This window comes from Trichechus manatus, unplaced genomic scaffold (assembly GCF_000243295.1).
Source record: "Trichechus manatus latirostris isolate Lorelei unplaced genomic scaffold, TriManLat1.0 scaffold00009, whole genome shotgun sequence".
Taxonomy (NCBI): domain Eukaryota; kingdom Metazoa; phylum Chordata; class Mammalia; order Sirenia; family Trichechidae; genus Trichechus; species Trichechus manatus.
The window spans coordinates 20,129,455-20,142,531 of NW_004443945.1; the positions used below are offsets into that span (position 1 = coordinate 20,129,455).

The 13,077-nt window shown below is 39.2% G+C and overlaps 1 protein-coding gene across 1 annotated transcript in view; it reads right to left on the reverse strand.

Moving 5' to 3' along the window:
* Positions 1-6,035: 6,035 nt before the first annotated feature.
* The window catches only part of ERICH5 (glutamate rich 5), a 21,813-nt gene continuing 14,771 nt past the window's right edge, over positions 6,036-13,077 (reverse strand). Inside the window, exons 2-3 of the mRNA XM_004370822.3 lie at positions 10,388-11,245; positions 6,036-6,256 (exon numbers count right to left, since the gene is read on the reverse strand). Coding sequence (XP_004370879.3) covers positions 6,144-6,256; positions 10,388-11,245 — 971 coding nt within the window. The 3' untranslated portion in view covers positions 6,036-6,143. The remainder of the gene's footprint in view (positions 6,257-10,387; positions 11,246-13,077) is intronic.

The window sequence follows — 13,077 nt, forward strand, 5'->3', positions numbered from 1 at the left end:
TTTAAGAATGAATTCTGAATAGATCTCGCTAACATACGTTGGAGATGTTTTTAAAAGATAATCTAGCCATGGAGAATGGACCAGTATGCCTATTAAATAAATTTATCTTACTATTTCAGTGCTTGATACATAACAGACAATTCCACTTTTTAAGGTGATCATTCATATTTTACACTAAGCCCAGACATTTTCTACTTATTCTCTGTATAAAAAATATCTTTGTCAGGAAAAGAATCTTTGGACAGAAAAATGTAGCTTGAAAGATAAATTATATCTGCTGCTGATTTATATAACTTTATGACAAAAAATTGCTGTTCTGGGGACTACAATAAATGTAGTGTATCATTGAACCTGAGCAGCCTTGGCATGAAAAAATGGATTTTTTTCAAATTCCCAGAGAGGTCTTCGATAGTATTGTACAAATGTACATATTAAAATGATTTCTTTTTTGATGAATTAAATGTAGGTAAGAACCCTTGGTGTTTATTATTCATTTGCTCATTCAATAAATATTTATTGAGCACCTACTATGTTCCATTAAAAGAGCTAAATGCCTGAATCCAAAGGTACATAAAACATGGTCCTTGCTCTCAAAACACTCACAATCCAGTTACTTTCCTTTGCAGAAAGGATGATACCATCTACTCAAGCAACTCCTCTTGTGGTCTTCCTCCATACTTTATAAAGTCAGAAACATAAACCAATATTAAAATAAGAACAAAGATGACATACTCTTCCATGTATGTTATCTCCTGGAAATTAATTATAGGTCATCTTGGCAGTCATTTTAATACAGAAACTAAAGTAAAAGATTCTAGTTCATTTATCTGAGCAGTCACCTAAAATATATACACTAACAAATACGATAAAGAAACCCAACGTTTCCAGAATATTCTATCCTGATATGCATAACACACAAGGCACTAAATAGTGGGCAAGTTAGCTGTTATTATTATTCATATGTAATTATTTACCAAAAGCTCTCAACTTTGGAATAATTCTTGAAAAGTGACTTTCTGTGGTGCATCATTTTAACATTAATGAAATATTACAAATGCTTTTTACAATCTTGATTTCTTAGCTCCTTTCCACCTCTAAAGCCTAATAATAAATGGCAGTCATCTAAAAAAGAACAGAGCCCAAGAAATAGATTCCATATAAGGCAACATATCTAGGTTTTAATCATAACTCTCTGTTGTCTCTGAAATACATTTAAAAGTCAGTTAACTTGTAATATTTTTTAATATTTGTCAAAAGGATAACGCCAATTGAAACACCTCACACAACTGTAAAATCAACAGCTGATTCAAAATGGCACATGGAAAATATGTAGCCTGTAATTGCGAAAAATGCCTAATCTTCCAACAGCACCAGCTATTTGCTTTCCTTTGAAAAGGATTGTGTTAACCTATTTAATATACCATGATGTAAAGGATAAATAAGGATCTATGGTAGTAGATAGACTTAAGGAAAGAAATTACATGACATACTTTCTAAGATTTCTTCCGGCTGTAAATTCTATGATAGAACAGAAGTTTTTGTATTTATTTTTTTATTGTACTTTAGATGAAGGTTTACAGAACAAATAGTTTCTCATTAAAGTTAGTACACATATTGTTTTATGACAAGGGTTAACAACCCCACAACATGTCAACAATGTCCCTTCTTAACCTTGGGTTTCCTATTACCAGCTTTCCTGTCCCCTCCTGCCTTCTAGTCTTTGTCTCTGGACTGTTGCTCCCCATTAGTCTCGTTTTGTTTTATGGGGCTGTCTAATCTTTGGCTGAATGGTGAACCCCGAGAGTGACTTCATTACTGAGCTAAAAGGGTGTCCGGGGGCCATACTCTCAAGGTTTCTCCAGTCTCTGTCAGTCCAGTAAGTCTGGCCTTTTTTTGTGAGTTAGAACTTTGTTCTACATTTTTATCCAGCTCTGTCCAGGACTCTCTGTTGTGATCCCGGTCAGAGCAGTCAGTGGTGGTAGCCGCGCACCGTCTAGTTGTACTGGACTCAGTCTGGCAGGGGCCGTGGTAGTTGTGGTCCATTAGTCCTTTGGACTAATCTTTCCCTCGTATCTTGTTTTTTTCATTCTCCCTTGCTGCTGAAGGTGTGAGACCAGTGGAGTATCTTAGATGGCTGCTCACAGGCTTTTAAGACCCCAGACGTTACAAGGTAGAACGTAGAACATTCCCCCAGACCGTGGTCCTCACAGCCCACCACCGAGGAATTCAGTCCCTCAGGGAGTTTGGATATGTCTATGGAGCTTCCACAACCTTTCCTTGTACAAGCTGTGCTGGCTTCCCCAGTATTGTGTACTGTCTTACCCTTCACTAAAGTTACCACTTATCTCTTGTCTATTTAGTATTCCCCCACCATCCCTCGTAACCAACAAAGATTGTTTCTCTGTGTGTAAACTTTTTCATGAGTTTTTCAAGTAGAAGTCTCATACAATATTTGTCCTTTTGGGATTGACTTATTTCACTCAGCATAATGTCCTCCAGTTTCATCCATGTTATGAGATGCTCCACAGATTCATCACTGTTCTTTATCATTGCATAATACTCCATTGTATGTATGTACCGTGGTTTGTTTATCCATTCATCTGTTGATGGGTGTCATGGATTGAATTATGTCCCCGAAAAAATGTGTGTATCAATTTGGTCAGGCCATGAGTCCTGGTATTGTGTGGTTTTCCTATATGTTGTAAATCCTGCCCCTATGATGTTAATGAGGGAGGAGGGGCGGCAGTTGTTAGTAAGGCAGGACTCAGTCTACAAGATTGAATTGTATCCTGAGGCAATGTCTTGAGATATAAAAGACAGAAGTGAGCAGAGAGACAGGGGGACCTCATACGATCAAGAAAGCAGTGCTGAGAGCAGAGCGCGTCCTTTGGACCGGGGTCCCCGCGCGGAGAAGCTCCTAGTCTGGGGGAACACCAAAGAGAAGGCCGACAGAGACAAGGAGCCTTCCCCTGGAGCTGACGCCCTGAATTTGGATTTTTAGCCTACTTGACTGTGAGGAAATAAACTTCTTTTTGTTAAAACCATCCACTTGCGGTATTTCTGTTATAGCAGCACTAAATGACTAAGACAATGGGCATCTAGGTTGTTTCCATCTTTTTGCTATTGTGAACAATGCTGTAATGAACATGGGTGTGCATATGTCTATTTGTGTGATGGCGCTTCTTTTTTTTTTAATTGTTGTAATTATATGAAGTTTACATTTCAAGTTAGTCTCCCACACAAATTTTTTTTTTACGTACATTGTTATGAGACCCCAACCACTCACCCAATTCTGCGACAGCACTCTCTTCCCCTCTGCCCCTGATTCCCCATGAACATTCAACCAGCTTCTCTCTCTGCCTTCCCATCTCACCTCTGGACAGAAGCTGCCCCTTTAGTCTCTTGTAGCTACTTGACTAAGAGGCACATTCTTCGTGAGTATCACTTTATGTCCCACAGTCCAGTCCAATCCCTGTCTGAAGAGTTGGCCTCGGAAATTGTTTTAGTTCTGGGGTGATAGAGAGTCCAGGGGCCATGCTTTCCGGGGCACCTCCAGTCTCGGTCAGACCATTAAGTCTGGTCTTCTTACTAGAATTTGAGTTCTGCATCCCATCGCTCTACTGCTCCATCAGGGACCCTCTGTTGTGTTCCCTGTCAGGACACTCATTAGTGGTAGCCGGGCACCATCTAGTTCTTCTGGTCTCAGCCTGATGAAGACTCTGGTTTACGTGGCCCATTCTGTCTCTTGGGCTAATACTTTCCTTGCGTCTTTGGTGTTCTTCGTTCTTCTTTACTCCAAGTGGTTGGGACCGATTGATGCATCTTAGATGGCCGCTTGAAAGCTTTTAAGACCCCAGACACCACTCACCAAAGTAGGATGCAGAACATTTTCTTAAAAAGCTTTGTTATGCCAATTGAACTAGATGTCCCCTGAAAGTATGGTCCCCAGACTCCCCATCTCTGCTACTCTGTCTCTCAACGTATTTGACTGTATTGAGGAAACGTCTTAGCTTTGTTTAGTCCAGTCGTACTGGCTTCCCCTGTAGTGTGTGCTGTCCTTCCCTTCACCTAAGATGATTCTTATCTACTATCTAGTTAGTAAATAACCCTCACCCTCCCTCCCCACCCCCGTACCCATCAAACAATGTTTTCTTCTGTGTTTAAACCTTTTCTTGAGTTCTTATAATAGTAGCCTTATACAGTATTTGTCCTGTGACCGACTAAATTCACTCAGCATAATAAGTTCCAGCTTCCACCATGTTATACGATGTTTCACAGCTTCATAATTGTTCTTTATCGTTGCATAATATTCCATTGTGTGGATATACCATAGTTTGTTTATCTGTTTGTCCATTGATGGGCACCTAGGTTGATTCCATCTTTTTGCTATTGTGAACAGTGCTGCAATGAACATGGGTGTGCATATATCTATTTGTGTGATGGCTCTTGTTTCTCTAGGATATATTCCAAGGAGTGGGACTGATAGATCGTATGGTACTTCTATTTCTAGCTTTTTAAGGAAGCGCCAAATCAATTTCCAAAGTGGTTGTACCATTTTACATTCCCACCAACAGTGTATAAGTGTTCCAGTCTCTCCACAACCTCTCCAGCATTTGTTATTTTGTGTTTTTTGAATTAATGCTAGCCTTGTTGGGGTGCATTTCTCTAATGGCTAATGATCGTGAGCATTTCTTCATGTGTCTGTTAGCTGCCTGAATATCTTCTTTGGTGAAGTGCCTGTTCATATCCTTTGCTCATTTTTTAATTGGGTTATTTGTCTTTTTGTTGTTGAGGTTTTGCAGTAGCTTGTAGATTTTAGAGATTAAATGCTGATCAGATTTGTCGTAGCCAAAAATTTTTTCCCAGTCTGTAGGTTGTCTTTTTACTCTTTTGGTGAAGTCTTTTGATGAGCATAAGTGTTTGATTTTTAGGAGATCCCATTTATCTAGTCTCTCTTCTGGTGCTTGTGCATTGTTACTAATGTTTCGTATTGTGTTTACACCATGTATTACGGCTCCTAGTGTTGTCCCTATTTTTTCTTCCATGATCTTTATTGTTTTCGATTTTATGTTTAAGTCTTTGATTCATTTTGAGTTAGTTTTTGTACATGGTGTGAGATACAGGTCTTGTTTCAGTTTTTTGTATATAGATATCCAGTTATGCCAGCACCATTTGTTAAAGAGACTGTCTTTTCCCCAATTAATGGACTTTGGGCCTTTGTCAAATATTAGCTGCTCATAGGTGGATGAGCTTATATCTGGATTCTCAACTCTGTTCCACTGGTCTATGTATCTGTTGCTGTATCAGTACCAGGCTGTCCTGACGTGATGACTCTTCTTTCTCTAGGATATATTCCTAGGAATGGGATTGCTGGATCGTATAGTATTTCTATTTCTAGCTTTCTAAGGAAGCGCCATGTCATTTTCCAAAATGGTTGTATCATTTTGCATTCCCACCAGCAGGGCATAAGAATTCCAATCTCCCCACAGCCTCTCCAACATTTGTTATTTCCAGCTTTTTTAATTTGTGCCAGTAATGCCAGGGTAAGATGGTATCTCATTGTGGTTTTAATTTGCATTTCTCTAATGGCTAGTGATCGCAAGCATTTCCTCATGTGTCTGTTGGCCGCTTGAATGTCTTCTTTGGTGAAGTGTCTGTGATAGAACAGAAGTTTTGTTGTTGTTGTTCATTCATATTCCATTGTAGTTAAGACTGTGTGACTTTACTATTGCGAGTTGCCTAAAACTTGCTAACTCTTTTCTCCAGCCACTTGTACCTCAAGGTTTATACTTCTTAACTTTTAATTTTCTATATTGAATGGGCCCACTGCCACAATGAACACAATCCCTTCGTACTTATATAATCATATATCTTAGCTTTCATTGGCTCTGGATAACGTAAGTTTAAATGTATAACTATTCTAAGTAGCAAAGAAAACTGTTCATGGCTTAGCAGTTTTATGGAACAAAGTACACACGAACATAGTAACATTATCCTCATGGTTCCAACAGTTTATCTATAACCTCACTCCTTGTACAAAACACATAGATTTGGAAGGTAAGATCTATAACCACAAGCTTCACTGCCATTTTTCTGTCTTCTCTGTTATAAAATGCTATGCCTGTTCACCCTTCTATCACCATCTATGTGGCTGCTGAAGGGTCCACAGCTTCTCCTGTTTCTTCTTCTTTTGTTTCAGCCCCTTCACTTACTTTATCATTCTCCATGTCAGTTTCAACCTTTTCTCCGGTCTCACCTGGAAAAGTAACCAAAGGAGATATTAAGAGACATTCATTTAGCAGTGACAATAAAGTACCAACGATTTGCTTCCAATGGGGGCAGTTCTTGCTCTTTAGGTCTAAACAGTAGGTGTCTATGGTAGTGTCATGAAAGGTGATAAATGGGATGGCAGTGATAATTTCCCTGGTTCTCTCAGATCCTCTGAATGGCCAGTGTCGAGTACTTAACCTCTCTGAGTCCTGGCATTCTCTTGCATAAAACCAAGATGCACAATGACCCAAGAAATGACAGTAGAACGTACTACAGATAGAAAGTTCCATTTATACATAAAGCAAAAGGTGGTCCACGGGGGCCCAGTGATCTGTCTTGTTTGGCCATTATGGTGTTTAAAGAAAACAATAGTTAAGTGTTTAAAGACTGTCAATATTTAAAAGTCTGGACATTGCACATACAAATCTGTTTCCTTGAGAAGTCGGTTTTGGCAACACTGGCTCTCATTCTCGTATGGGAACAATCATCTAGGACCAAGCAGCAGCTGCCTCTTCTGTCAGGGCTGTGCTCTCCTGCCCATCATGGCCTCCTAGGGCTCCCTACAGTATTACATGCGCCCCTCACTTCACTCATTTTTATTATCCTAGTCCCTAAAGAAATTCCCTGGGTAGCACAAACTGTTAAGCACTCAACTAGTAGCCAAAAGGCTGGTGGTTCAAAATTGCCCAGAGGAGCCTCAGAAGGCAGGCCTGGCAATCTGCTTCCAAAAGGTCACAGCCTTGAAAATCCTTTGGAGCAGCTCTATTCTGCACACTTTGGGTCACCGTGAGTTGGAGTCAACTTGACGGTAACTGGTTAGTCCCTAAAGACTTGAATTTGCCATCCCTGGTCTAAAAAACATATTTTTAGTTGCTTCTCCCTTGTTGTTTCTAGAGCACTTTTTATACACTTTTATTTAAAAACTTACCTCAATAGATTGAGGTACTTTTACATTCTGCCTTTGCTCACTAGACCGTGAGCCCCTTGAGAGCAGGAGTCATCTCTTACTCATTGTGCACCCCCAGCACCTAGTATGTGGTTAGGCACTCAAAAGACACTGAGTTAATGAATAAAAGAATTGAGAAATAGATGGGAAACTTAATTATACTGTACTGTGAGCTAAAATTTACCAAAACATAAATCATGCCTCAGAAGAAGATGCTATTTTTCATCGTAACTCCAATAAAGAACAGTATAAGTTTCATTTGCTTTATGCTGGTAAGATATATTTAAAAATAAAAAATACCATATGCCAAGACACAATACATTTTTTCTACTCCTCTTATAAAGATAAAAAGACTATAGGAGAGTCCAGAAATAAACTCACACATCTGTGGTCAAATGATTTTTGACAAGAGTGTGGAAAACATTAGATGGGAAAAGAAGAGTCTCTTCAATAAATGGTGCTGGGAAAACTGGATTTCCACATGCAGAAAAATGAAACAGGATCCATGCTTCACACCATACACAAAAACAAATTCAAAATGGAATGAGAACCTAAATGTGAGAACTAAAACCATAAAATTCTTAGAAGAACAAGCAGAGGCAATGCTGTCAGGCCTAGCTTTCAACAATGGATTATCTATTATAGTAACAAAAGCACAAACAGTAAAAGACAAAATAAATAAATGAGACCCTGTAAAAATTAAAAACTTTTGTTCAACAAAAGAATTTACAAAAAAAGTGAAAAGACAAGCTACAGACCAGGAGAATATCTGCGGAAACCATGTATCAGATAAAAATCTAATAACCAAAATATATATAAAACTTTGACAATTTAACAACAAAAAGACAAATAATCCAATCATAAAATGGGCAAAGACTCGAATAGACATTTCACCAAAGAGGATATTCAAATGGCCACCAAACACATGAAAAGATGCTCAGCATCTTAGCCATCAGAGAGATGCAAACCAAAACCACAATAAGACACCATTTGGCTCCCATTAGGATAGCTAAGATTAAAAAAAGAGGAAAAAAAAAGAAACAGAAAATAACAAATGTTGTCAAGGATATGGGCAAATTGGAAACCTTATCCATTGCTGATGGGAATGTAAAATGGTTATGGAAAACAGTGTGGTGGGTCCTCAAAAAACTAAAAATAAAACTACCATATGACCCAGCAATTCCACTCCTAGGTAAATACTAAAAAGACTTCAAAGCAGAGACTCAAAAAGAGATTTCTACACCGATGTTTACTGCAGCACTATTCACAATAGCTGAAAGGTGGGAACAACCTAAATGCCCATCAACAGATGAATGAATAAACAAAATGTGGTATATACACACAATGGAATACTACACAGCCAGTAGGGGAAATGAAGTCTTGATACATGCTACAGTATGGATGGAGCTTGAAGACATTTTGCTGAGCGAAATAAGCCAATCACAAAAGGACAAATATTGTATGACCTCACTTATATAAAAAGACAAGAAAAGGCAAATGTATAGAAACCAAAGTTTATTAGTGGTTACCATGGGTGAAAGAGAGGGGTAAAAGGGGGCTTAACGGTGATGAAAAATCACATTGATTAATAGTAGGGTTGTACAGCCAATTATTGTAATTGCTGTCAATAAGTTGTACGCCTGTGAAAAGTTGAATTGGCAAAGGTTGTGTGATAAATATATTTACAACATCAACAACAACAAAGAAAGCTGCTTATGTACAACCAAACACCTTATGGGATTTGGTTCCTTGGTTTGGAGGTTTAGGGTCATGGTTTCACGAGACATCCCTGTTAATTTGGCCTAATAATGTGTTAAGCGCTTCTGCTCTACCTCCTAGGTTGTTGCATAGCGCCTGGGGTCTTGAAAGCTTGCCAGCAGCATTCTAAAGCACAACAATTGGTCTCCATTCATCTGGAGCAACAGAGGAAGATGGACAGTCAGAAATAGGAGGATATGGAATATGTGGCTAATTGCCTCCATGATCAACTGCCTCCTTTGCTATAAGACCAGAAGAACTGGATGGTGCCCTGCTACCAATACTGAACATTTTGATTAGATTCCATAGAAGAATCCTGATCAAAAGAGGGAAAATGTAGAACAGAATTTCAAATTCTCATGGAGCTATGGAGGGTGGATGAATCCCTGAAACTATTGCCCTAAGATAATCTTTAAACCTTAAACAAAAATATCTCCTGAAGTCATCTTAAAACCGAACAATAAACCAAACCAAACCCATTGCCTTCAAGTTGATTCCGACTCATAATGACCCTACAGGACAGAGTAGAACTGCCCCATAGGGTTTCCAAGGAGCAGCTAGTGGATTTGAACTGCCTACCTTTTGGTTAGCAGCTGAGCTCTTAACCACTTCGCCACCAGGGCTCCAAAACTGAACAGTAGTTTAGCTTAACTAGTAACAAAGGTCTGCCTTGAGCATTGTGCTTTTTAAGAACTACCTATATGGGATCGAAATGACAACAGCAACTTGAAAGATTTGATAGGAACCTTAGTGAGCAGTGAGTTTATGTTAATGAGAAAGGAGCAACTCAGAAAAGGTGAGAAAAGTTGCACAGCTAGAAGAATGTAATCAATGTCACTAAATTGCACACGTAGGAACTGTTGAATTGGTATATGCTTTGCTGTGTATATTCTCAACAACAACAAAATAAATAAAATTCAGAGGAAAAAAAAAGACTAAAGGAGGGTAGGAATCAGACTGACAGTCCTTTCCTAAGGATAAGATTAGCAAAGATGACAATTATATCCTGAGATCCATTATTTGTGCATTCTTTTATTGAAAGCTCAGCTCCTCTGCTAGCCATTTATTCCCTTGACTTTGGTATGCTCATACTATACATGTGGCTTGATGAAGAAGGAACTGGGAAAAATTCAGAAATTTTAACATGTTGCCTTCAATATTTGATTCTATTTAACAGTCAAGCTCTAGGTTGGAAATCTGGATACAGACTATGCTTTAGAAAATTTTTGCTGAAAAGCTGAACTTAGAATTGACAGAATGCTCGTTTCCCATGAATGGAAACCTTTTTTTTTGGGTCAAATAAACTCAACTACCTAAGACAGGGACTCCAGTGACTGTGGGTCAGCCACCCCCACCCCCAGAGCTGCTCCCACAGAGTTCATCTAAACATCCTGGATTTTTAACAACTTTTACCTTCAATGTGTTGATCCTTTTCATTAGTGTGAATTTCCCTGACCATTTCCACATTTGCCTCTGCCTCTATAATTCCAGCTGGATGCTCCATGCTTCCAACTATTGCCTCTGGTTGGATCTGCTCTATGCTTCCAGGAACTTCAGGAGCTTTATGGAGGGTATCATTCTCTACAGCTGTTTCCACAATCTGACTTCCCTCCAATATTTCTGAAGATTCATTTTCTATGGGAACTATTTCTGGAAGCTGGGGCTGGTCATCCTTCTCCGCTATTTCTTGAGTTTGTAGCTCTCCAGCTGTTTCCAGAGGATGAATTTTCTCAGACGTTCCTAAAGGTTTCACCTCTTTGTCAGTTTGTGGATTCTCAGTACCTTCCACTGTTCCAGGAGAGGGCTTCTCTCCTACCGTCCTCAAAGGCTGACCCTCGGCATCTGTTCCTGAAGTTTCAGTCTCAGCATTTCCTTTCAAAGGCTGAGCCGCTGTCGCTGCTTCCATGTCTTTCTTCTTTTCTTCTGTGCCGGGGGTATCATCTTTGCCATGTGGTTGAGGTGGCCCAGAGTCCTGAGGTCCCTCTAGAAGCTGAGTCTTCTCTGTGGATCCTGGCTGATCTGCTAATTCCTTTCCTGTGGATCCTGGTTGATCAGCTACATCCTTTCTTGTGGAGGCCAAGGGGTGTTCATAGAGGGATTTAACACCATTAGCTGTAGATGTTGCTGAGATCTCAAGCTTTTCCAATGGAGGAAAGCTTTCCTTTTGAGCGTTTCCATAGAAAGTGGATTCTTTTCCCATTTTACATGGTTTAGGTTGGGCAAAGCAGGATTCACTCTCTTCTGTGGTCGGAAAACACTCATTTGAAGTTACTTTTTGATCATTCATTTAAAAATAAAGAGAAAAGAGAAAACACAAATTATTGTTTGGTTTGTGTTACAGATTGAATTGTGTTCCCTAAAAATGTATGTCAACTTGGCTAGGCCATGATTCCCAGTATCGTGTGATTGTTTGCCATTTTGTCATTTGATGAGACCGTCCTATGGGTTGTAAATCCTACCTCTACGGTGTTAATGAGGCAGGATTAGATGAAGTTATGTGAATGAGGCAGGACTCAATCTACAAGATTAGGTTGTATCTTAAGTTAATCTCTTTTGAGATATGAAAGAGAAAAGCAAGCAGAGAGACAGGGGGACCCCATACCACCAAGAAAGCAATGCCGGGAGCAGAGCGCATCCTTTGGACGCAGGGTTCCTGCACTGGGAAGCTCCTAGACCAGGGGAAGGTTGATGTCAAGGACCTTCCTCCAGAGCTGACAGAGAGAGAAATCTTCCCCTGGAGCTGGTGCCCTAAATTCGGACTTCTAGCCTCCTAGACTGTGAGAGAATAAATTTCCGTTTGTTAAAGCCATCCACTTGTGGTATTTCTGTTATAGCAGCACTAGACAGCTAAGACAGTTTGTATCTTGAGAAAGTGAATTGATATTTTAAAAAAGTAGATTTAACAGTTCAAGACAGTCCCAGGTGCAATTGTGTACAGAAAGGTCATACCATGACCCCTATGCTCTCCAAGTCAAAACCTTTCACTATCTTCAGCTCAAACACCTCCTCTTACACTTTGAGGTCCTCTAAAACCAGTTTTCTCTTGTTTGCTCTTTGTGTACCATCTCAGAGCTCCTGTCCCATATTCTGATTTAATGTATTTCATTTTGTTTTCTCACGTTCTCTTCCCTATCTCATCTTTTGTCCTCTTTAGACTTAATAGAAGGCTTCACAGTGTTTGGTCCTTGGGCTGTCAGAGGTCTTATTTTCCTTTTGAAGCAGAATGGCCATTAGGGAAAGGAAAAGGTCCCATGACAGAGAAGCCCTTGTAGGTAAAGGCTGAGATGTCTGGAAAGGAAAGTGTCAAGGACAGTTCAGTGTGAGTTTCACTTTGGGGAGACAGTGGAGAAAGAACTCAAGAGCGAGTTGGGAAACATGTGTTTTAATTCTGGTTCTTCCTCTAACTGTGTGACCTTAGGAACTTACCTCAATCATCTCACCTGTAAGATGGCAGTGATGCTTTCTCTCCCACCCATCTCAGAGTAGCATGAAGCATCACATCACATTAAACAGTAGATGTGAAGGTGCTCTGACAGTTTAAGACAAGGAATTTTGCAATATGTTTATACTCTTTGACCCACTAATCCTGCTCCTGGAAATATATCCTAAAAATGATAATCCTTAGGAAAACGCTCTGGAGAAAAAGATAGCATCCCAGTATTTTTTATAATTAGGAAAAAATGGACAACAACTTAAGAGCTTAATGATTTAAGGAAGACACAAATATTGCACTGGATGGAATATTATCATGCCACAAAAAAGATGATTATGAAGACCATACGCTAAAATGGGAAAATAATTACGATATAATAAGTTAAAAAATCAGCACTTACAGTCAGGTTAATCAAATTAAATAAAGCATATAAAGTCTTCATTAGCACAAGGTCTACTGTGCAATTAAGTTCTCAGTAAGTTAGCTATCAATTTTATATATAATTCATTATGGCAATGTTGAAAGGAAGGGAGGAAGAGAGAAAAAATAAATCACAAGCGAAGTGGGAAAAGACTGAAAGAAAATAAACCAAATGTTAAAGTGGGACATTAAGGAATATTTTCCTTCTTCTATTTTTTTTCCCAAAGAACATTTTTCTTTTTCTCCCCCC